We start from the raw sequence: 26,381 nt of genomic DNA, 5'->3' as shown, positions 1-26,381 counted from the left end.
CATGACTTTCATTCTAACAGTATCATCCCCAATGCATTGATTAACATGTATGGGAGAAATAATGTGGCGGTCTGCGCCTAGAAAGTGTTGGACAAATTGCACGAATGAGATGCAATGTGTTCAACGAATTTTGGAAATGCTTAAGCACATGAATTTGAGTTTTTCCAAGAACCTAAAGCAATTCCTTAATTTTTCTGGGGTTCCAAATATTGAAACATTGGATCTTGAATTTTGTAGAAGCCTAGACAAAGTCCATCCATCCCTTGTACATCACAAGGCACTTGCTGCATTGTATTTTGTAACATCTTTAAATTGTAACATAATTTGTAGTGAAGAAATGTTAATACTGCACATACTTTTTTATAGTTATGGTTAAAAGAATGGAGGAAAAGATAAAACTTTTATCCTATTATTCAATTTTGCAAAAACTTAAAAGTATTCAAACTTTTCAAAGGAGACATTTATAAAACTTACATTTGTAAAGAGGATAAAAACTAAAACTTTCTTTTTAAGATTCATACATATAAATTTGAAACATAAACAATACTGTCTTCTGGTAGAGTAAATTTTTATTTAAAATGAATATAAATTACGATTACATAATTTTATCAATTTAAACTAGAAACTTATTGAAATATAACAATTTTAAATAATTTAATAAATCTAATGAGTTATAATTTATTGCTTAACTGACCATTAGATTTAAGTTATATGAAAGACTCAGATTAGATGTAAGAGTTTTTAGACTTACACTAGTGTAAGAAGATCTTTACCTATATATATATATAATGCTGAAAATATTATCTAATATGCATTGATTAACAATAACACCTAGATCATACAAATCATTATCTCAACGAAGCACATACAAAAAATTAATCATATATGCAAATATTTATATCATACATTTTCACACTAATACGTATGTCATAATAAATGTATTATATCAAATCAATCAATATGTTACAATACATGTGTCATAATCGCACTCGTCAATGTATTACAACACATATATTATAACATCAATCGATATGTTACAACACATTATAATCACACAATTTCTATACTATTTTATATCCATCATCATTTCATAATCATTACTCCTGGGATCCCTTGACAACTTCATAGCATAAATAGTTACTGGTTAGCCGTTACACATGGATAAAATGTGTGCTAACCCGACCTTTTTTAGCTAAAGTGTGGTCAGGGTTTTAAGTCAGGAAATGAAGGTGAGGCTTATGGTGTCTTTTCCCTCTATTTTCATTAATTATCCACATTTAAAGAAAAACATCCTCCACCCTCATTTCTCCCAAATTTTCCAAATCGCCCCTGTCTTCCATACTCCTAGTGTATCTATGACTATCTATACTTATTCAACATTTCTCATATCATTCTTTTTCTCATCATTTCTCATTTCATTCTCTTTCTCATTTCATTTCTACATACTTTTCATAGATTAGCATGTCATAATAAGTGAGTTATGATTATATAAATCAATGTATTATAATATCTGTATCATAATCACATGTATCAATCTGTTGTAGCTCAAGTATTATAATCAAACCTCTCACAATTCCACAATCATGTCATATTAATCACTTTTCATCAATAACATAAATCCACTCATTTCAACATCCATCAGCCCTCAAATAAACATTCATATTTATTGTATCATATTAATCTAACACAAAAAATCATCAAACAATTTCACATCACGCAGATCAATATAATGTGCCAAAGGTCAAACACTTCTAGACTCAAACCAATTTTACAATTCAATATATACACTTTCTTTGTATTAATAAAGTTGTCTATCCTAAAGTTTGGCATCATCCAATATTCACTGTATGTTTATTATTCAAAAATATCAAATATCAAATTTTAACTACCTCTAAACAATGTTCACTAGTAGAATCATAATAATATTTCTTAAAAATAGTTCTATTTAGAGCCTTTGCTATAAATTGTATTTAACTAGTTCTGAAAATAATTATAGATTTTTCATGTCAAAAATCTCTATTCCTACATTTGAGATTTTAAGAAAACATTAAGATTTTAGGGTTCTAATAGAAAAACTTAATAATTTCAAGTCAAAATACCAAAAAGGAGTTAGGATTTGGGATCAACTCCTTTCACCTAGAAATGGGTCACTCAGATCGAGTTTTCCTAGATATCCAATGGAGAGTTATAATGTCCTAAAGGAGGATATCGTCTTAAGCATTAAGGTTTCTTTAAGCATCGCAAAGTATAAAACTTTAGATTAGAGAAAAGTGAGAAATATGAATGAAGTTAGAGAACCAAGCTTTAAGAAACTTTAGATCTGGAAGAGATTCGGGGTTCGAGAGAATTTTCTCTGATAAGAGAAGGTGAGAGAACAGAGAGGAACTGAGAGGGAAGGTTGTTTAGTGAGAAATGAACATTTTTAGGGTTGAAGTTTCTTAAATACCCCTCCGAACAGTAGGTTCTCGCTTGAGTGAGCCAATTCTTGCTTAAGCGAGCTCAACTTTCACCTAAACAAGACTATCCTCGCTTGGGCGAGAAAACTAGACAGTTGAACTACTCAATTTTCTACTATTTTTGCTTGAGCGAGCAACATTTCACCTACGTGAGAATGGTTTCAGAGAGCTCTCTATTTTTTTGCGACTTCTTGTCTGGGTGAGCTCCATCTTGCCTGGGCAAGCTGCTTCTTACCTGAGTGAGCCCCCTTCTTGCTTGGGCAAAAGGGCAGTTGGGAGAACTTTATCCTATCTTACTTGAGCGAAAATGCTCAAGAACGTTTATTTTTAGAAAAATCTATCTCACTTGAGCCAGAAATCCTGCACCAAAATCCTTATTTTTCTCATGCAAGGGCAACAAAATTGAGGGTGTTACATATTTGAGTTATTGCTAAAGTCTTAAAGTTCTTCCAAGTAAATTGGAAATGATTTCCTCAATGAAGCTATTTCCTGATGGTTGCTTTGAATTCAAAATCCTTAAAAGGTTGGGGAAAGTATGAAACATTTGTTAGTGCTTACTTTGGAGGGAACTATAAGAAAACTTTCCACCTAAGTCAAATGTTTAGTTGACCTTAAGGTTTTGAACTTGAAGATTTGCAAGCTTCTTGCTTCCCTTTTAGTAGCATGCAAGGATTATGTTCCTTGAAGAAGTTAGTTCTTTCTCATTGTTCTAAATTTTGAAATCTTCTTGAAGATGAAACAAATATAAGAGAACTTTACTCATGACTTGGAGGCTTAGTTAGCCTTATTCGTTTGGATTTAACATATTACAAAAACCTTGTAGCCTATTAAATACCATTGATAGATTGAAGTCCTATATATTTATGAATGCTAGATGGTCAATAAATTATCATTTTATGAGAATGAGATGTTGGTGTTTAAGAATCAACCAACTTAGTAGATTTAATTTCCATCTTTTCTCTTGAATCTATCTTCTCATACTCTTTGAAATTATCTTTTTGTAATTTATATAAAAAACTAATTCTACATGATATTTCCAACCTGCTATCATTGAAAAACTTGTGACTAAATGATAATAAATTTGTTATTGTGCCAATAAACATTTCTAAACTTTTATAGCTAGAACTTTTGTTGAGTCATTGTAAAATTCTTCTATAATTGTTGTATCTTCCATAAAGTATAAAGGACTCTTTTGTAATATAATTTTTTTTTATAAATATTAATTTTAAAATAATAAAAATTAAAAAAATAATAATGTTAAAATACTTATCCAAAGAATGTTCTTTTCTGGGGCTAAAATCATAATTATTTAATAATTTTTATTGTTTAAAAATTAAAATATTTAAAAAAATTCAAATTAAATATTTATTATAAAAAATTATTAATAATATACTTTTATCTCATTTTATTTAATAAATTTTTAATTGCTAACTAAAATTTATCAAATTTTTTTAAAATATATAAATTTTACTCTTAGTTTAATTTAATAATTTTTACTTATATTTTTGGTAATTTTAATTAATAATTGAAGTATTATTAAAAGTGTGTGATTTAAATATTTTATCCTTTAACGCACCTGTCTAAATGAGAGAGAGAGATTCAGTAGGTCCTTTACCTTAAAACTCTAGAGTTAAATCAAATTGAAAAGAAGCACAAGAGTTGGACAACACAGACAGGAAAAAAGAAGGGGGTGGATCGGTTCCTACCCCAACCCAATCGCTAGGAGTTTCAGACAAAGCGCGATAGGTAATTTTCTTATCTTCTCCAATCTCTGATTTTTGAGCCCTTCAGTCTTTTCTTTATATATGCGATTTTGTTCTTCAGTCTTTTCTTTTCTATTCTTTGTCTTTCTCCATTGCATGTTATGAATCTTGATATGTCTAGGTTACTTGGATCAACCGTGCAATAAATAATAATTAAGAAAAATAAATGAAAGAATATGGCGTTTTGCAAATTTGAATAAATCACAAGAGGGACAGATTTCATAAATGTTGCTACCTGTCCAAGGTTATCGAATTCTTGATTCTGTTCAAACATCACTTGATTTGTACATAATCTGTTCCTGTTTATTTATTTTGAGATGAAGAATTTTGTTTTTATTTACTGTAGAAGTCTAAGACAATGTTAATTATTATTATTTTTAATATTATTTTGCTCGTATACAATTTTTTAAGTATAGTAAATAAAGCATTTATACTAGTAGTCCAAAGATAAGAAAGAAAACCACTAACAAAAGGGTAATTTAGGAAGTTTATTCTCTCTGAGGACAGATGAATAAGAATGGATGTAGTATTTCAAAAGCGTAGTCGTAGTATCAGCGTTGTGTTCGAGAAAACCCCAAAATCAGTCCTAGATATTGTATGGGTTGGCATTTTAGTTGCTGAAATTTTAAAAATTTTCCCTTATTCTTGACTTTACAAAATTGCATTTATTTTAGTTCTTTTTTTGTGCAAAACGACAGTGAAAATTAAAGGGTAAAAGGGTATAAATAAATTAATTTTTGTATCGTCAGGGGCTAACAGAAGATAATGGTTTGAAGTAGTGTACCTTGGTTTTCCTGCATTTCAGGTTAAGTGCTTAAAATTTCTGGTGATGTCCTTGACTCACACACTTATGTCCTTTTAGAGGATTTAGTAGAACTTGTGAAATAGAAATTTTCATTTTTCATGGCTGCTGCATTGTAATTGCAGAGTCAATAGAGAAAAGCCATCTTTCTATTGTGGGTTACGGATTGCAATCTCCCTCTTCAATTTGGACAACTAAAACAGGTTTGCCCTGTTAAATGTTCTAGAACACTAGTAATATGTTGTCTATTAAATTTGTTTATTTTGTTTAAATAGGTTTCTTATGTTTTATTACAGCACACTTGATTTTCACCTGGGTTATTGAAGTCAACATAACCTAAGTGATGATAAATGTTTAACTGCAACATCAACTATAAGATTAGCAAATGTTAAGTGGTTTACTCATGTTATTTATGCTCTAAGGGTTATTACATGTGGTAAGGGTTATTTTATATTTCAATACAACCTTTCACATTTCTCCCAACTTGTGTTTGTTTATTGTGGAAACAATAACCCAAGTCAATAGCCTAATGTCACAACCCTCAAATGCTATTTATCATGTAGTTACATGTGAAATGATGATAGGCCTATGGGTCAATAGAATAGTGGGCCCCATAAATGACAGAACACACATGGAGGGGATGTGAATGCGGAAAGACCATTGAGTATTTTTTTGTCATTATGGGAATTAAGAGCTTGTTACTTGGAATAGGAGGTTAATTCCTCTAGTTGTGCTGCCTTTTTGATTGTGTAACTCAGAGAAATTTCTTCTGTTACAGAGCATCTTCTCTTTAATTAGTAAATAATAATATCATATGGTTTTGTGTTTTCCCCTTTGAATCTATCAAATGTAGTAATTGTTAAGGAGTCCTTTAATCAACATGCACAAACATTACAAATAGAACCAGGTTTTATAATCCAATCAAAGTTGTGGCTCATGAAATACATATCATTCACACAAAATCACCTCTTAACTATTATTAATTGGTGGTTAAGCATGTATTAATTATCATAAAACATAATATGCAATAGGGAAAATGAATTTATTAAATGCTCCCACAACTAACAAATTTTGATAGCCTTGGTTTCAGGAGTAATTGCACGATTTAAAGGGTAAATTTGGGACAAGTTCTTAAGAGAGCAACAAGTATTGTTTCAGTCATGGATCAGCAACGCACACACACATAAACACAAAATCCTTGTTGAGAAAGTGAAGGATCATGTGCCCTATTTTGGAGTTGTTGATGCACAAACAGTGAATAAGAGAGTCATCTTACATCCACATGGTATGAGGTTTGATTGCATAAAGTATAAATATATAGAAACAATGTGACAAGCACAACACACTTGAGATTTTAGCAAGGGTTCATGGCTCATGGGGGAGAAAATGATTCTGAACTAGCACAAAATGCTTTCCTTGGAACTCAAAATAAAAGTAGTCATTAAATTTTAGTCAGAAAAAGGGAGAGTTGTCCCTTGAGTGGTGACTTGTTAACAACTTCATGTCCTCTATCTTCTTTTTCTTCATTTATTCTTCTTCCCTTCTCAAGTATTTCTCATTTTTAATAGATATCAAGGTTCTCTCTATTCTTTCTTTTTTTCTTCGTATCTTCAGTCATCTCCCTTCCCTCTTATTAAATTAATGTGTTACATGTTTTACAGGTTTTTTCTTTCTTTGGTTTAAACCACATATTCCCTTCAAAGGATGTTGAGCTTATAGGTTATTTTCAAATGTTTGAAAATTTAAATGAAAAAAATTTAATATTTAGATTAAGATACTATTTTTTTTTTTAATTCTCGAAACATACTTTATATTTTAGAGGGTGTTACTTGTTCCATATTCCATCCTGACTTTTCCCTCTTTTGCAGGATATCTTATCCCCACAATTATTGAATAATAATGTAAAACATGTTTATAAAAAGAAAAAAAAAATGTAATCACAACCTTGTGAAATAGTAATTGGATTTTTTTTTGTCTGAATGTCAGAAATTACTGTTTGATTATTCCATTTGGAATTAGACCTGACTGAAATTTCTGAAATTTTGAAAGTTTCAATTGAATTAATTAATTTTGTGGTGGCTAAAGTGAAAAGTGGATCAATTTTCAGGATTGAAAGTCTAGTTATCTCGCTTATCCCGTTGCGAAGTCACTGAAAGAAGTGATAACACAACACTGATGAATAACACTAAGACACTCAAGTCTTCAAGTTCTGAATTGGATCTTGATCAACCCAACATCGAGGATTACCTCCCTTCTGGGTCTACCATTCAACAAGAACCTCATGGAAAGCTTTTCCTGTATGCCTCTTCTTATTCCTTGTCTTGCTTGTATTTTGGATAGTAAACATAAGTGGGAAATGAACAAGCAGTAATTTCTTCACTTGATCTTTTTGGAGAATGGAGTTTCAGCCATCATTTTAATACTCCTATTTTTCTTCCTGATACCTTTTTCAGGCATGATTTACTCGACATTTCCCCTACTTTATCTGAGGCGGCTGGTGCTATTGTAGATGTAAGCTTTTGCCCTTATCTTTTATTTTATTTTTTTGTTTTTGTGGTTTTTGATGTCAGTATTTTCTTCAAAGAACCAATGAAATTGTGATGGCCCCCGTGGGCCTCCAATGAAAGTGTATCGTAGAAGGGAGAAAAGGTATAATATAGGAGCAACATTGGAAATGATGTGGAAAATTCTGTTACGCTAAATGGTAACTGTTTAGAGAGAAAAGATTGAGAGACATTATGTAAAATCCATGTGTTTGATACACAGTGGGGAGCTTTATTTATAATGAAAAAGTAAGAATTACAAAATATCTATTACATATTTACCACAAATGATGCTATCTAATGTAATAAATAAATATTTCCTATTTATTTACAATTATTCTCAACACTCTTTCAAGCTGGAGCCATATAGATCATATGCACCAAGTTTGTTACATTATAACTAAGTGGTTCCCTTAAACATTTAGAGAAAATGCTTGCAAGTTGATATTGGTCTCCCTAAACTTCAACTCTTGAAGTAATTGCTTAAGCCATATAAACTCATAAGTAGCTGAGACAATTTGTGCCCTTGATCTTGCAACCTCCAATAAAAACAACATACCCTAAAGTGGACCTTTTGTCAGTGAGATAAGCTGCCCAATTTGCAACACAATATCCTAGAATTCAAATATGACCTTTGTCTTTGTAGAATTAAGAGAGAGAGAGAGAGAGAGAGAGCATAGAGAGAAAGACAGATTAATGTGCTGGAATTGGATGCTCTCCAATGTGTAGAGGCTTTTATATTTATAAGGATACATATGTAACCTTACTGGGCAAGCCCATTATTATAATACTAACATAAACCCTAATCCTAATACGTTTATTATAGCTATTCATAACACTTCCCCTCAAGCTGGAGCATAGATATTAATTATGCACAGCTTGTTACAAATATAATTGCTATGAGTCTCATTTAAAGCTTTTGTAAACACATCTGCTAGTTGGTCGCCTGTCTTAACATGAGAGATAGATATAAGCTTCTGCTGAACTTTTTCTCGAATAAAGTGACAGTTTATCTCAATATGTTTTGTTGGTTCATGAAAAACTGGATTTGAGGCAATGTGTATCGCTGCCTGGTTATCACACCAAAGTTGCACAGGCTTAGTGCTACCAAATCCTATCTCTTCCAACATATTTTTCAACTACATTAACTCACAAGTAGTCTGAGCCATCGCTCTATATTCTGCTTCCGCACTTGATCTCGATACAACGTTCTGCTTCTTACTTCTCCATGAAATTAAATTACCTTCCAAGAACATACAATATCTGGCAGTAGATTTTCTATCTATAGATCTTGCCTAATCAGCATCAAAAAACATCTCTATCTATGCATGTCCATGATCTTTGTACACAATTCCTTTTCCTGGTGCTTTCCTCAAATACTTCACAATGCGGATTAGTGCTTCCTAATGAGTATCTGTTGGATATGACATAAACTGGCTAACAATACCACTGAAAAAGCAATATCCGGCCTTGTGACAGTCAAGTAATTTAGCTTACCCACTATTCATCATTTCCGTCTCTCCCAAAATATATCCATTGCATATTTATTCTGAAAGATAACAACGCCATGTTTAGATTGTGCCACTTTAACCCCCAAGAAATATTTTGTTTGAAAATGTTGACAAAGGTGTTGCTTCATTTGTGTGATTCCATGATCAATACATGTAATAACAATGTCATCAAGATGATCAAATATATGTTTCCAATAGAGGAGTGATAATAGAATACAATGATCCACTTCACTTTGGACCATACTATTGAATGACTGTGCAAAATCTACCAAATTAGGCACAAGGAGATTGTTTCAAAGCATATAAAACTTTTTATAGGTGATAAACATGTCCAAAACACTCTCCTTGAGCAACATTACCTGAAGATTACTCCATGCAAACTTCTTCCTAGAGATCACCATGAAAGAAACACTTTTTATATTAACTGATAGACGGGCCAATGGCAAATGGCAGCCACGGATATGAGCACAGAGGGCATTATAGGAGAAGGTATTGCCATAATCAAGGACATAAATCTAAGTATAGCCTTTAGTCACAAGGTGAGCTTTAAGACTATCAACCGTACCGTCTGCACCGACCTTAACGATAAAACCCACTAACAACCAATGGATTTTTAGGAGTAAGGGGAACCAAATCCCATGTACCATTCTGCTCATTTCATTGAGCATTGCCTGTTTCAACCAAGATGAACAAGGGCATATCCTATTTTCTTAGGAACAGAAATAAGAAAACAAGGAAGAGAGGCAAGAATAATGGAAAGATGAATGATGATAGCTCCATGTAACATAATGAGAAGAGAGATTTTGAATATATTGAATATCTTTCTAAAGAGTAATGGGAGCATCATTAGTTGAAGGCAGCGCCAAAGAAGACAGTAGAAATGAAACCGGTGGTGAGTCAAAAGTTAGGTGTAGTGCTGGCTAGTGGAGGTAGTGATTGATGCTGTCGACGCTGATAAACCTGCAAAGGATGATCAAAGGGAGAAGAGATAGTGTCCTCAAGTGGAAGAAAATAAACTATGTCTAACAAAGAATTAGATGAAGATTTTGATAAAAAGAAAAGTTCTGATTTAAAAAGTGTAAAACATTAGAGGAGATAATATATCAAAAAAGAGTGAGAGAGTAACACTTATACCATATCCAAGGAAGTCATACTTGAGAGAACTAATAGAGTTATCTAATCTAGGAGTGAGATATGAACAGAAAATAGAGTCCTCAAGGGGAAGAAAATGAATTATGTCTAACTAAGAACATGATGAAGATTTTGATGAAAAGAAATGTTCTGATTTAAAAAATATAATATTGGAAGAGATAATATATTGACAAAGAGTGAGAGAGTAACTCTTGTACCCATTTTGGGAGCAAAGATAACCAAGGAAGTCACACTTGAGAGAACAAATACAGTGCTTATCTAATCTAGGAGTGAGATAATGAACAAAAAATATAGACCCGAAGAGGAATAGGAGACTAATCTTTTAAAGACATTGGATGACATCCTATTGATAAGATAGTAGGTAATAAGACCAACATCGCTCCATAAATGATAAGGAATATGTGAGTGAATGAGAAGAGTCGGAGTAGTTTTAATCATATGATGATTTTTATGCTTTGTTGTCCCATTTTGTTGAGGAGTATGAGGATACGGAGTTCAAAGAAGAATGCCATTAGGGGTCACAAAGGTTTGAAACTGAGTAGATAAGTATTCACATGCATTGTCACTTTGTAATTTACATATTAGAATTTCAAACTGAGTCTTTATTTCATTAGCTAAAGACAGAATGAAGGGAATTTAAAAATGTGAGATGAGAGAAAAGGGTAGCATTACCAAACATGTGGTCAGAGGTGCTAGAATCAAGAACCCAAGGGCCAAGAGAAGGAAATTGAGAAACAAAAGCAACAGGAGTACCTGTTTGAGTCACAGAGGTGATAGGTGGGGCAGATTGCATGCCAGCCTTGTATTGGAGGTAATCTCAATACTCCAAAGTAGGAAGAGGGACCTGTGTAGGTGTAGGAAGATCTAGGGCCTGCACAATACTCAGATGTCCAAAGTGTTTGCAGTATGACACTGAACCTCTAAGTGTCCAAAGCATTTGCAGTACCAACATTGAGGCAAGGACGAGAATTGGTGTTCCACAACTTCCACCACGTCCTCCATGAGGAAAAGAGTTTATGACTAGCACACTGGACTCTATGGAAAGAGCAGGGGGCAGTGGTAGCGCAAACGATATAGGGGTGGACATACATAGGAGTTGCTCAAAGACTGAATCACATTATGGAATTGTAGGACCAGAGAGTACTTGATTGCGAACAGATTCAAGTTCTGGTGGAAGGCCTTGAAGAACAAGCACCATGAAGAACTTGCTACATTGTTGAGCATGCTTTTCTGCATCACTAATGAACGACATAAGAGCATTATATTCAATCATCAAATTGTCAAGCTTACCTAAGTAACTTTACATAATCCATGTCCTATTTCTTGATAGAGATAAGGTTGGCTATGATTGTGTAGAGATGGTGGATTTTATTGGAGTAGACTAGTTTGGCTTTCTCTCATACGTCAAAGCAGGTCTTAAAGGGGCTATATTGTTCTTGAAGTTTGGCGTCAATGGAATACCAAAGGACACTGCAAAGCAAAGCATCAAATTGCTTCCAATGGTCACATTTGTCATCAGCAATCTCCTTGGCCTACATGGTGAGATGGTTTTGGCAGGCTTGTCCTTTAACCAAAGTTTAACGGCTATTGCCCAAGAGGAATAACTTACAGTTCAAACAAGCTTCTCACATGGGATCAACGGTACAGGGCTGAAGGTCACAACAACATTCTCCGAGGTTGACATCGCAAACACAATGTGGAGGTGAAGGAGAAAGAATAAGAAGAGAGAAAGGGGCCAAGAATTGTACCGGGCGGTGTTGTTGGAGGCTGGGAAGATGCCAGATAAGGGGTGTCCTGATCAAGATCGGTGTGAAAAAGAGAAGGACGTATGTGAACACTGGCAGTGTGTGAGGGTGCATGCAGCAGCAGTTGGCGATCCCACTCGGTCAATGGTGGTCCCCAGGGAGAGGTGCTCTGGGTCGATGCAGGAGGTTCCCTAAAAAAGTAGATGGCAGCTGAGAACAAGGCTGGGCAGTGATGCAATTGCTGTAGCAGCTGGCAAAAACAGTGGATTGAAATCAAAACTGATATCATATAGAAAAGGGAAGAGGTGTTTGAGAGTTTTCCGTGTATTGCATTTGATCCAAAGGCATGAATTTATACTAGTGTCTAAGGATCTATCTTAATTCCAGAATAAATGTGATCCTGATATTGTGTTCTTAATTACTGTATTTACATATGTGCAACGTTGATATTTTCTTCCTAGTTACCGTATTTACATATCAACAGTATTCAAACACACGGATTCATCCTGAGTCTGTCTTCTCGGTTTTCTCTTTCTCAACGATTAGGAAATTCTGGCAACATCTATTCCAATTGTTTGACACAAAGTTGAAACATAGTTCTGGTTTCCCCCCAAATTGATGGTCAAACGGAAGTGATAAATTGGACTGTAGAAGCTTATCTAAGGTGTTTCTATTGTAATTACTAATTAGAGCTCATTTCCTGAACTTTCTTCACCAGTTTTATTGTAAATGCAGTTCCTATGATATTGATAGTATTATAAGGAGAACTTAATACCAAACACAATGAGTTCTACATCTTTTAAAAGCTGAACACTGCCCTGCTGTGACAAAAATCCTTCTCTCCCAGCTTTTATGTTTCATTCTCATGTTGTTTTATGTCAATGCTGAGAATCAACAAATTTCTATTTTAAAAGCTCAATCTCAGGATAGAATGTGTACGTGTGTGTTGCACCTTGGCTAGTCTTTTGATTTTTTGCTCACCTGTTTAGAACTTTTGTGTTGGGCAGGATTCATTCACAAGATGCTTCAAGTCAAATCCTCCAGAACCATGGAATTGGAATGTTTATTTGTTTCCTTTGTGGTGTTGTGGAGTTGTGATTAGATACTTGATTCTGTTCCCTACCAGGTTAACTTATACCTAATGCTATATATCACATTCATACAGTGACTATGAAATTATGCCATTAGCATATTTTTTATGCTTGTTTTTTATCCCTTGTAGAAAGAATTAGGCACTGAGATTAAATGTCTTTGGAAAGTATAAATCTGAGGATATGATTTGAACTTCAGCTTTCACCACATCTAGTTCACCTTTTACATTTGACTTGTCTCTCTGGTGTTTTACATGTTGCTTGAGATAGAGAAAAGGCTTTCCATTGCTTGAGGAAATCCTCAGCATGACTAATTAGGTAATTATATATAGTTGATTCACAGTATCTAAATTAGGAAACTGGGAAATTGAAAAACAATACAAATCAAATCCTAGTTATACAGAAAATATACAGGCCCTGAACAAGAGATATTTCCCTTAAATAGGAGATAAAGTTAAGTGGCTTACTGTATGGTTATCCTTCCTGTCCAATTGATGTGGTCTTAATTGACTCTGCAGGGTTCTAGTGTTAACAATAGAATGGATAATATTTCTTTCATCCTTCATTTCGGTGCACTTCCTTTTAGAAGGACATGACAAGTTAAGGAGAAGTATTGAGGTGCATATTCAATTTATTCTTGCTTCATTCCATCATTTCATATTTAATTAATTTTCTTAACATTAATCTCTGTCTTGCTACTAAAACTACTGTTAATGACTATTCCAGCAGTGTGAAATATAATGAGCTCTTTGGATTTTAACTTTCTGGTTCACATTACCTTTAGGGATAATAAATTTCTCTTTCTAAGCTGTCTTTAGTGATGTTGTGTTAGGTAACCCAAAATAGTAGTTAGTCATTATATGTTAGTTAGGTACCCCATTATTAGTTAATTTAATTATAATATACTGGTTAGTTAGCGGTTAGCCTGAATTTGTTAGGAGTTGGGAAGGTTGAGATTGTAGAAGAAATAAGACATATTGTCTCATAATAAGAGGGGGTAGAGAGAGGAGATATCAGCTTGTCAATTGTGAGAGTTAGAGCCTTTGACTTTAAGAACATTGCTATGATTACATCTTTTTGACAACTCCTCAAGTTGGAGCATATAAATTATATGCACCAAGCTTGTCACATATATAACTAATCTGACCACCTCTTAATTAATTGGTGTAGACATCTGCTAGTTGATTATTATAATTTACAAAGCTAGTGGTGATGTCTCCAGATAATATTTTTTCTTTAATAAAGTGGTAATCTATCTCAATATGTTTAGTCCTCATGAAAAAACTGGATTTGAGCCAATATGTAAGGCTCCCTGATTATCATAGATAAGTGACATCTATGTAAGCCAAATAAATTCACAAGCGGCTAAAGTAATGGCTTGATACTCCACTTATGCACTAGACCGTTCAACTACATTTTGCTTTTTACTTCAGGTTACCACCAATAAAAATGTAGTAACTAGATGTAGACCTCTTATCACTAGGTGATCCTACACAATTTGTATTTGAATACCCTACAACCGGATTATGTCCTTTGTCTTCACATAAGAGACTTTTTCCTAGAACTGCTTTAATATATTTCAAAATGTGAATTATTGCATCCCAATGTCCATCACAAGGAGAGTTGAGGAACTAACTCACCACATTGATTGCAAAGGAGATGTTTGAACGAGTAACAGTCAAATAGGTTAATTTTCCAACAAGTCTTCTATACATTTCTGGATCGGAAAGTAACCCTCACCTGGCAAAAGTTTTGTATTGGGGTCCATAAAAGTATCAATAAGTTGACCCCCATCAATCTTGTTTCCTCTTTGATAACCATTGCATACTTCCTTTGGGAAGTCACAATACCACTATTGGATTGTGCTATCTCAATTCCCAAGAAGTATTATGTCTCCCAAGATCTTTTGTTTATAAGTGATGACAGGTGCTGTTTTACTTGTTCAATGACATGGGGATCATTGCTTGTAGTAATGATGTTGTCAACGTATACAATCAAGTAAATACAACTTGAGGCTGAATGACACTAGAAAACTGAGTGATCAGCTTAACACTCACTAAGTCATACCAAACTGTTGAACCACCATGCTAAGTCTACCAAACCATGTCCTTGGTATTGTTTGAGATCATTTAGGGATTTTCAAAGTCGACAGACAAATCAAGAAGACTTCCTTTGAGCAATAAATCCAAGCGGTTGCTCCATATAGATTTCTTTTGCAAGGTCACTATGAAGGAAAACTGAGAATGGGAATTTTTGAATGATGGAAAATGTATTGAATAGGCTCAGTCGAACTAAAGCTTTCTGAATTGTTTGAGCTCTCAAGTGGCTCAATTGCCCTATTCTCCAAATAATACACGCTGTCCATTCTATCTATCATAACCTTTATTTAAACTACGTCTAATGGAAAAAACAAACATCATAACCGAAAGATAATAACAGAAAAATAAAAACAGAAATTAAATTTTGAAAGCTAATCTATTTCCTAACACCTTTCCTAAACTGTTGCCTTTTATAAACTTTTAAACCCTCTGGAAATTTGTTTCTAACAAAAACATTCTCGATGTCAAGCTGATAGAGGGCCAATGTAGGATAACAGCCATAGACAAGAATAGCTGAATGGATGTCATTTTGGCTACAGTAGAAAAAGTGTCGCCATAGTCTAAGCTAAATCTCTGCGTATAACCTTTGGCTACTAAGCAAATCTTAGGCAATCAACTTTACCATCAAGACCAACCTTAACAGTATAAACTCACTTGCAACCAACAAGTGTTTTAGGCTTAATTTTATTCTCAGTTTCCTTACAAATTCTTTTCAAATCAGACAAGTACTCAGCAGTGACCTTAGGACAAAGAGCAACACCAGCACGAGAAATCCTAAGTAAATGTGCTTTCACTCTTGAGTATGAACTTTTTACCACTTTCTCACAAAAATTTCAACTCCATAATGTATCCTTTATAGTGACAAATGCCCAAAGTGGAGCATGATCATCTTGAAATTCTAATGAACCAAAGTTACTTGGAATTCAAAAATTAGACTTAGCACCAAAACTCATTTTTTGTCAACAAACGCAGCTGTTAAAAAATGCAAGAATAACATTTTTTCTTTGTTGCTGTAAAATGAATAGAAAAGAGGAAGTTTGAGAAATTTTACTGCAACTGCAATAGAGTAACGACGTTCAAAACTATTGTTGAAGTCCAGAGAAGAGGAACAAAGCTCAGAACAATTGCTGCAATGAAGCCCTAGCAGCGGCGAAGACGGTGCTTGAGGTTGTCGATGTTGCTTTGGCCGTCGTCGAGCACACCCATTATTGCTCTAGAATTGGAGAATCGATGCCTCAAGAACTTGCTTGACCAGAGTCGACGCCTCAAAACAACCTCTCCGAATCACCTTACTTTTTCAATAGTTCTCCTCCTGATGTATATATCTCATTTCCCCAAGAGATCGCAGCTCAAAGAAGCCCTAGCTGGTTTTTGATTTTGGGTGAGGTTCTGGTTGGGACGTTCCTAACTCAAACAATGAGGGAAATGGGAGAAAGATTGAAACTCCCGTTTCAATAATAATTTGACTCAAGCCGTTATTGTTTTAAGTTGAGCTGTATAAGATGATTAGGAGCCATATGTAAGCTGTATTGGGTTGGAAATTAATATTTAAAAATAAATTAATTGCCAGTGTCGGATTCCTGTCCGACACAAGTACTTTGGCTATTTAATGTATCAGGGCTTCATAAGCGCATACCTTTATGAGAAGCATTAAGGAGCTCAATCTAAGGAGGCAAGTTTGAAGGGGAGAGAGTGAGTGACACTGAAGGTAAGTTTGAAGGAGGCCCCTTAGTAGCTTGAGGTGGCATAGATGGTGGCTGATGTCAACAATGATACACCTACAAAAGATGCCATGGAGGTAGTTCTTCGGGAGTAGGAGATGAACATGGTGGAAGATAGTGGAAAGGAATAGAAGCAAGAGGACTAACAATAAAGAAAGGGACAAATTCAAAGAAAGTAAAATTAGTCAAGACTAGATAATGACGAAGGGCTGAAGAATAACATTTATAACCTTTCTAAGCCAATGTAACCAAGAAAGACACATTTGTGAGAGCGAGGTGAGAGTTTATCAAGCCTAGGAGTAAGGTTATGAACAAAGCAAGTGGACCAAAGACATCAGGAGATAATGAGTGGAGAGACTAGTGAGGATAAAAGACCGAGTGAGGTATTTGATTTTGCAGAACAAATGATGGTATTTTTTGTTAATGAGATAACAAGCAATAAGAATAACTTCACCCCATAAGTGATGAGGAACATGACTATTACACAATAGAGTATGAGCTGTTCCAATTAGATGTCTGTTTTTTCTTTCAACAACCTCATTCTGTTTTGAGGGGTAAAAGAATCCAAGAAAGAAAGAAAAGAAAGAGAGAAAAGGGAGAGAGAAGAAAAGAAACTCTTTAAGAGTTTTTCAATATTATACTGAAAAGCTAACTTCAAATTAGTTACAAAAAGATATATATAGTTGGATTTGAGTTTGTTGGGTCCAAGCCAAGTGGGCCTCTACTAAAAACATACCAGAGAAGGAGGGGTAAAAAGGGAATTATGGGCAGGGAGGCTGTTAGGGAAGATTCTAACAAAATAACAAACTGAATGACGTGAAGGAGGGAAGGAGCAGCTGAGGGAGGGATATAAGGTAGTTGATCAGAGTGAAGAGGTAAGAAATATCTGGGAAGTAATTGGGAGGGGGCTGCTACCATATGAGAAGTTCCATTTAATCATTATTACCTTTCTGCTATTTTATTTTTCTGCTGTTCTACCAGGGTCCTGAGGTTTTGGTGTTAATTTTATAAATACATTTAGTTCCTCTCAAGTTGGTATCAGAGCTCGCGATCCTGGGAGCGCCTGATGGTGTTGACTAGAATGGAGAATAGGCTGGAAAACGTTGAATGAAGCCTGGAGGGCATGCAGGTTGCTATGCAAGGAGTTCAGGAGGCAGATGGAGGAGATGATGACAGCAATGACAACCAGGTTCAAATTGGCTCTACAAGTGATGAGGGTAGAAAGGGATGGTACACACGATAACCAAGAAGGTGGTAATGGTGAGGGCGAGGCTTGAAGAAGGGAGGAAAGGGTGAAGCGGGTTCAAGTGCCCTATTTCGCGGGGGATGATCCGTATGGATTGGTGTATGGGATAGTGCGATACTTTGAAATAAATGGCATTCTCAAAGCAGAGAAGGTGGATACGGCGGTGGTATGTTTGGAAGGGAAGGCGCTCAACTAGTATCAATGGTGGGAGCTGCGGGTGCCAACAACCACCTGGCTGTTCTGACAAGCCCTGTTGGGGCGTTTCTGGTTGTCTTCATGGGACTGAAACAAAGAGGAATTTTATGGAGTAGAAGGAACAATTCGAACTATTCTCTACTCTGCTACGTTTCGTTGACGAGGAATTTATGATTAGGGCCTTCCTCAACAGCCTGAAAGAAGAAATCAAAGCAGAGGTCAGGTTGAGAGATTCAGGGGACTTGAGCACGATGATGGAGATGGCCTAGAAAGTCAGAGAAAAATAGGGTGTTAGGCCTCTTATTTGGGCCTCCTTCTAAAGGGAGTGGGTCAACGTGTAATAAGCCATGTTGGGCTGAAACCAGCAGAGCCCAATACGTGCTTAGGCAGAGCTGGACCAGAAGGAGCGAACCCACTTACTCCCTTGGGCCTAGGGTTTCTAACCGCCCCAATAGCAGCCAGGTTAAGACACAAAGGAATCCAAATCATCCTCGCGACCTAATCACCGCTTCCTCACACCGCAGAGGCCTAGGGTTCAAACAACTGACTGAGGAAGAGGAAAACGTGAAGCGACGGAGAGGGTTTTGCTTCAGCTGTGATGAGAGGTTTTCGCCGGGCCATGTTTGTCGCAATAAGCAGCTCCACATCATTCTGTTGGGGGACGAAGATGCAACCCAGGGCAATGTCCCTAAGGAGGATGAAGCAGAGGAGGTAAATCTTCAACTAAACGCAAGTAGTATTGCTGGTATGACTTCAAAGAATTCGTTGAAATTATGGGACTAATCTCGGGTAAGAGGGTAATTGTGATGGTGGACTCGGGGACATCACATAACTTCCTATCTCCAGATTTGGTGGAAGAGTTAAATATTCCCACAGAGGCCACGAAGGGATATTTCATTGAAGTGGGAGATGGGCAAAGGTTGGGAAGCCACGGGGTTTGCAGGGGGGTGGTGTTGGAGTTACCCAATTTACAAGTAATTCAAGACTTTTTCTTGTTTGACTTGGTGGGGGTGGATGTGGTTCTGGGGTATGAATGGCTCAAGAGTTTAGGGAAATTTAGTGCTGACCTGTGACAGCACTTGATTGAGGTGCACAAGGATGGGAAAACTATTGAGGTGAAAGGGGACGTGGGACTATCACAAACAGTGGCTTCATTAAAGGCCATTAGAAAGGAGTTAAAAAGGGAGGCTGAGGCTTATTATGTAGAATTGGACATGATCACATTAGGATGGACAGAGTTACCTACTCAGGTGGCGACGACAGCTCCAGAGGCTATGAGGGAGCTATTGAGGGAGTTCGGCGAGTTGTTTAAGGAGGGCACCACTCTCCCACCCCCAAGGGAATGTGACCACGCCATAGTTTTGAAAGAGGGGGCTATCATTCCTAACATTCGTCCTTATCGGCATCCTCATTGCCACAAGGAAGAGATTGAAAAATTTGTAAAGGATATGCTAGCAGCAAGCTTAGTACCAGCCCCTATTCTAGCCCACTGATTCTTGTTAAGAAAAATGATGGTAATTGGCGCTTCTGTGTGGATTACCGCGCCCTTAACAGTATCACAGTTCCAAACAAGTTCCCCATTCCGGTCACTGAAGAACTGTTGGATAAGTTGGGAGGGGCCACAGTCTTCTCTAAACTGGATTTGAAGTCAGGCTACCACCAAATTCGCATGAGGACAAAGGACATACCTAAAACAGCCTTTCGGACGCATGAAGGACACTACGAGTATGTGGTAATGCCCTTCGGGTTAACCAATGTCCCCTCAACGTTTCAATCATTGATGAATGAGATTTTTAAATCTTATTTACATAAATTCGTTTTTGTCTTTTTTGATGATATTTTAGTGTATAGCCCAGATTACTCTTCCCATATTGATCACTTAGGTGTAGTTCTTCTTTTGCTAAGAAACCAAGAGCTGTGGATCAATGGTAAGAAGTGCAGTTTTGGAGAGTCTCAGCTAGAGTATCTTGGGCACATAATATCCTCAGCTGGAATCTCTACTGACCCTGCAAAGATTTCTGCTATGGCATGGTGGCCAACACCCAAGGACATTCGCAGTTTGAGGGGATTCCTGGGGTTAACCGAATACTACTGCCGCTTTGTTCAAAATTATGGTGTTATTGTTAATCCTTTCACTCAGTTATTGAAGAAGAATAGTTTCAAATGGACAGAAGAGGCACAAATTGCATTTGACCAGCTTAAGAGGGAGATGGAGGTTCTACCCACTTTAGCCATGCCAAACTTTGACCTATCATTTGTGATCGAGACTGACGCCTCAGGGTATGGAGTCGGGACAGTTTTAATGCAACAAGGCTGACCCTTAGCATTTATTAGTCAAGCTTTATTAGACCGAAACAAGTGAAATCTGCTTATGAACGTGAGCTAATGGCAATTGTGTTTGCTATTCAAAAATGGAGCCAATGCCTGTTGGGCAATCTCTTTATTATCCGAATTGATCAAAAGAGTTTGAAGTTCCTCTTGGAGCAACGTGTTTTGGCGGGGGAACAGCTAAAGTGAGTAACCAAGCTAATAGGTTTCAACTTTGAAATTCACTACAAATTGGGGCTAGAAAATAAGACAGCTGATGCGTTGTCTGGGGTGATGAGTTATAATGCCATATCTATGGTGACTAATGCCGACCTAGTCAACTTGGCTGAGGAGGTCCTTGGAGATGAAGTGTTGAAGGGAATCATGCAGCAATTAGTGTCTCACCCTAATTCCCATCCACATTATGCAATTTCTCAAGGGTGCTTGTGGTATAAGCAGCGGCTAGTCCTTCCTAAGGAGTCTGCCCGTATACCATTATTGTTGGCAGAATTCCATGCCTCACCTTGGGGGGGCCATTGTGGAGTGACAAGGACTTACAAGAGGTTGGCCATGGTCTTCTATTGGACGGGGATGAAGCAAGATCAGGATGTGGAAAAATTCGTCGCCAGCCGTCAGATTTGTCAACTAAGCAAACACGAAACCTTGAAATCTGCAGGTTTACTTCAGCCCTTGCCCATTCCTATGCATGTGTGGGAAGACATCTCGATGGATTTTATTGGAGGAATTCCCAAGGCTAAGGGAGCTGACAGCATTATGGTGGTGGTCGATAGGCTAAGCAAATACGCCCATTTCATTCCCTTACTTCACCCATATTCAGTTAAGGAGTCGCCACAGTGTTTGTAAAAGAAATAGTTCGTTTGCATGGTTTTCCTGCATCCATAGTTTCAGATCAAGATCGAATCTTCATCAGTTCATTTTGGAAGGAATTATTTCGTCTCTTGGGCACCAAGCTGAAATTCAGTTCGACTTACCATCCTCAAACGGATGGCCAAACCGAAGTCACCAATTGCACCATTGAAGCCTATTTGAGATGTTTTGCGAGGGATCATCCACGCCAATGGGCGCATTGGCTGCCATGGGGGGAATTTTGGTTTAATTCTTCATTCAACGCTTCTATTAAGATGACCCCCTTTCAAGGCACTTTATGGCCGAGACCCTCCTATGATTGTCCCTTACTGTTGGGTAGTACTGTGGTGGCGGAGGTGGACCAATTATTGCTGTTGCGGGACAGCATCATAGAGGAGCTTAAACAACATTTACTTAGAGCACAGTTGAGGATGAAAGGACAGGCGGATAAGGGGCGGCGAGAAGTGGAATATCAAATTGGGGACATGGTGTACTTGAAGGCTCGACCATATAGGTTGAAATCATTGGCAAAGAGAGTAAATGAAAAACTGAGCCCCAGATTTTATGGCCCCTTTTGTGTGAGAAAAAATAGGAGCTGTTGCTTATAAGTTATCGCTACCAGAATCATCACGAGTGCATCCTATTTTCCATGTTTTCCAGCTTAAGAGGGGCCCGCCTACTAGTCGACCAAGTCAAGCACTGCCCCCATTTTTAACAGAAGAATTTGAGCTCTAAGTTGAGCCTGAAGGGGTGCTGGATGCCCGGAAACTCATGAATGGGTGTTGGGAGGTTCTGATTAAAAGGAAGCTGTTAGGGAAGATTCTAACGGAATAACAAACTGAATGACATGGAGGAGGGAGGGAGCGGCTAAGGAAGGGTTATAAGGTAGTTGATCAGAGTGAAGAGGTAGGAAATATCTGGGAAGTGATTGGGAAGGGCTGTTGCCTTAGGAGAAGTTCCATTTAATCATTATTACCTTTCTGCTATTTCATTTTTCTGCTGTACTACCAGGTTATTCCCAGAGGTTTTGGTGTTAATTCCATAAATACATTCAGTTCCTATCAGAGTTCCAAGACAATATACAGTTGTCATAACAGATTTTGTAACCAACTAATAACTAAGCTGTGAGATTAGTTCTACCTTGAAACAAAATTCCAGAAAAGAGAAAAACTAATAATACAATAGAAATACAAAACTAATAGTGTAGCAGAAGATGAAAATATGAATAGAAGCAGAGAAGACAACATATCAGAAAACCCAAAACTGTTTATTTTATATTTATTTTGTATTCAATTATGTTTTGAACTGTGGGTTAAACTACTTATGTTTTGAGTTCATTCCTTTCTTTCATTTCCAATGACCTATATATAATATTTTTTATATATTTTATTATATCTGCCATAACTCACCATGGCAGCTGCAATAATTTTATGGCAGCTTTTTGGGTTTCTGCCATGACCTGCCATCCACCATTGATAACCTTGACCAACACTCATCTTTGGCAATATTTCCAACTGTTACCCAAACTCAGACACAGTACTTGCATGTTTTGCATAAGACCTATGACTTTTTTATCTTTAATTATAAATATGTCCAGAAATTTGAGTAATTTTTTAAATTTCTGAATATTTATAGAAAACGTTTCTGAGTAGCAGCCGTCCTGCTATGGTGCTTTTGGGGTTTGCCACTACACTTTACTGTCTGAGATTGAGTACAATGGGGGATATACTTTTTGTTGTCTAAGTTTTGGTATCTCCTTGTGTGCTTTTCATTTTAGAGCATTGTTCTATTTTAGATTCTTTGTTAAGTGTGTATTATCGAGATCCAATTCATTTTGCCTCACTAATTGGGGGAAACAATCAAAACATGGCATCTGCCTCACCTCAATTTTTTTTATTATTAATGATGTATTTTCTCTTCGAGGAAGAATATTGATATCCCATGTTAGTCACATTTGTTGGGAAAAGAGATGACTGTCGAACAGCAGCAATTTAAAATTTAAATGATTAATTAGACTAATGGCACAGTTTGTAGATGTTGAATAATGAAAACCACTAGTGGACAAAGGTGTTTGTATTTTTGTTGTTGAAATTCCGTACATCATCTTTTGGCCAATTTATTGGTTGACATAATTTGAATTTTCCCAGCATGTATTGATGTACTTGATTAATGGATGCTGTATGCAGTGGTGTGCACAGTACATGTTATTTTCCTGCTCTTGTTCGTCATGGCATTAATTATGTACGCTCTAATGTATTCTCTCTTTTCTCCTTTAGTTGGGTATTAACTTTGGCACGTTGTCCTTTTGTTCATCAAATTATGCGTTGTAAAATGTTCATTTCCTTCAGCGGTCTTTGGTGGAGATGATGTGCAGTTTCTTTGTTGCATCCTGGACTGGGGTTGTTAAGTATCATGGACCAAGGCCTAGCAGGCGACCAAAGCAGGTTTATTAAAAATTTACATATTCAACTGTAAATGTTATTTATTATTAATTTGAGCTTCCTCTTCATTTGTTGAGCAGGTTTTTGTGGCCAACCATACGTCCATGATTGATTTCATTATCTTGGAACAGATGACTGCTTTTGCTGTTATTATGCAGAAGCATCCTGGATGGGTTGGTAAGCATAAAGAGCTGTCGTCTCATCTGTCAGAAATATAATACATAAAAATTATGTTTTAATCAATCCACAACAAGCTTTATGTTCTATGTATATGAGATTAACACATAGGTTCTAACCACTAAGAGAATGTGAATAGTTCACCAAAACATGAGGGAAAAAAAAAAGGGTTAGATTTAAGCCCTTTAGCTGTTTGGCAGTCTAAATTGTCTGGAAGAATAGGTATGTGAATTTGAAGAACAATTAGAGATGATTTATACAAACTTATAGCATGGTAATCTTGAATGGATATCATAATTTGTCTAAAAACAATATATTCTTAATTTTTAAAAAAAAATTAGCTACTGTGCAGGATTATTGCAGAGTACCATTTTAGAGAGCCTAGGATGCATCTGGTTCAATCGTACAGAGGCAAAGGATCGGGAAATTGTAGCAAGGAAGTGAGTATAAATAAAGAAGTTAGAAAATCTATCTTGGATCTATTTCCATTTTTACTTGTACAATTTTTTCTTTTCTTTGTTTCAGATTGAGGGAACATGTTCAGGGAGCTGACAACAACCCTCTTCTCATATTTCCTGAAGGAACTTGTGTAAATAATCACTATACTGTCATGTTCAAGAAGGTCTGTGACCCTGAATTATTTCAATTTCTGTCAATGTAAAACGCTGTAATTTTCTCCCATCTTATTTGCGGAATAGTTTTTTTATTTTGTACCCAGTGACTTCTATTCCTGTGTCCGCACTCAGGAAACTTTTATTAATTATTTCTAATTTTAAATTGTACTTAGGGTGCATTTGAACTTGGCTGCACAGTTTGCCCAGTTGCAATCAAGTACAACAAAATTTTTGTAGATGCTTTTTGGAATAGTCGAAAGTAAGATTTTTCTCATCTTTAGATGTTTCTACAGTGCTATCTGTTGCTATGATAGAGACATTGCATTTCATGCATTCGCAGGCAATCATTCACTATGCATCTGTTGCAGCTAATGACATCTTGGGCTGTTGTTTGTGATGTTTGGTACTTGGAGCCTCAAAATTTGAAACCAGGAGAGACGCCCATTGAGTTTGCTGAGAGGTAAATAATCTTGACCCTGATTGTATGCTGAGAGATCTGTGTTTGGCTTTCTTTAAGTGTTGTAATAATATCTATTATTTTTTTAATTATGCAGGGTGAGAGACATTATCTCAGTTCGTGCTGGCCTTAAAAAGGTTCCTTGGGATGGATATCTGAAGTATTCTCGTCCTAGCCCAAAGCATAGAGAGAGAAAGTAAGTTCAATTTCCTGATCTATTGGTGTGTCCGATGTGCTGTCATAAGAACTGTGACATTGGTGATATTGGAATTACAATGTTTGTGTTTTGGTTTCTTAGCAGTGTGGTGAATCGTATGATTTGTCAATATTGTTGTTTGGCTGAACAAACTTGTTAGATGTGTTAAACATGTTACTTGGAGTCTTTCAATTTTCCTCCAAATATAGTGATGGCTTTAAGCTGGAAATTTTTTTACATTACAAATAGGATTCGTTAAATACTAATACATATAATTCTGTTTGTTTGAATTTACATGTACCAGTCAACTTGCGTTAGATTTAAAAAAAAAAAAAAAACATTAGATCTCTGCCGTTACTTAATTTGTTGGTTTTCATGCATTTGTAGGCAACAAAACTTTGCCGAGTCAGTGCTGCGGCGATTGGAGGAAAAGTGATGTGTCCCTTTTTGTATAGAATTCCTTGCTATGCTATTCTCCACCGATAGTCGGTTTCTTCTACAAACTAATAGGTGGTAGAATTTTAAGGATGAAAAAATTTGCTGGAGTTTCAAATCAGAATCATAGCTTAAATTGATATTATTTTCTTTTTATTTTTTAATCAAATCAATGTTTTTTTGTAATAGAAAATCACTTCATGTTTCTAGGACTAAATTAATTTACATTAAAACTAATTGTTAAGCTAATAATGTGGAACCAAAATGATAGTTTTGCATAATTTGATTCGTCTGTCATACCAGTAATTCTTGCAAGTTTCTGCCAGGCTTCGAAGTTCATATTTTATGTATAATTTAAAAAATTACGAATAATTTATGGAAAATATGTTCTATTAATCCGAATTTAAAATATGACGAGCCACAACTAGCCATTTAGAAGCAATGACTGTTACTTTCTAGTTCATTAAAAATTCTCAATCTTCACATGGAAAAATAATCTCCAGTAATTTAGAGGACCAAGTGGGAGGTCTGAAACCAGATTGAGTTGGGTGTTAGCCTGCCAT

At 36.1% G+C, this 26,381-nt stretch overlaps 1 protein-coding gene across 3 annotated transcripts; it reads left to right on the top strand.

Annotated features, from left to right (window-relative positions):
- Nucleotides 1–4,099: 4,099 nt before the first annotated feature.
- Nucleotides 4,100–26,095, top strand: LOC113868780 (glycerol-3-phosphate acyltransferase 9-like). Of its 3 annotated transcripts, XM_027504668.1 has the most exons (15): nucleotides 4,100–4,202; nucleotides 5,147–5,224; nucleotides 6,112–6,306; nucleotides 7,129–7,318; nucleotides 7,475–7,532; nucleotides 12,980–13,098; nucleotides 13,582–13,681; nucleotides 23,847–23,942; nucleotides 24,020–24,116; nucleotides 24,469–24,556; nucleotides 24,642–24,738; nucleotides 24,904–24,989; nucleotides 25,071–25,190; nucleotides 25,285–25,383; nucleotides 25,771–26,095. In XM_027504668.1, the coding sequence occupies exons 4-15, from the start codon at nucleotides 7,197–7,199 to the stop codon at nucleotides 25,817–25,819; spliced, it is 1,131 nt and encodes a 376-aa protein (XP_027360469.1). In that variant the 5' UTR covers nucleotides 4,100–4,202; nucleotides 5,147–5,224; nucleotides 6,112–6,306; nucleotides 7,129–7,196; the 3' UTR covers nucleotides 25,820–26,095. The 3 variants fall into 3 exon arrangements, with proteins under 3 accessions (XP_027360469.1, XP_027360470.1, XP_027360468.1); XM_027504669.1 differs by lacking the exon at nucleotides 6,112–6,306 and having other exon boundaries at nucleotides 4,105–4,202; nucleotides 5,156–5,224; nucleotides 25,771–25,999; XM_027504667.1 differs by lacking the exons at nucleotides 5,147–5,224; nucleotides 6,112–6,306 and having other exon boundaries at nucleotides 4,155–4,202; nucleotides 25,771–25,924.
- Nucleotides 26,096–26,381: the final 286 nt, after the last annotated feature.

The sequence above is a fragment of the Abrus precatorius genome, unplaced genomic scaffold (assembly GCF_003935025.1).
Source record: "Abrus precatorius isolate BTA unplaced genomic scaffold, Abrus_2018 Scaffold6, whole genome shotgun sequence".
Taxonomy (NCBI): domain Eukaryota; kingdom Viridiplantae; phylum Streptophyta; class Magnoliopsida; order Fabales; family Fabaceae; genus Abrus; species Abrus precatorius.
This window is presented reverse-complemented; position numbering and strand designations above follow the sequence as displayed.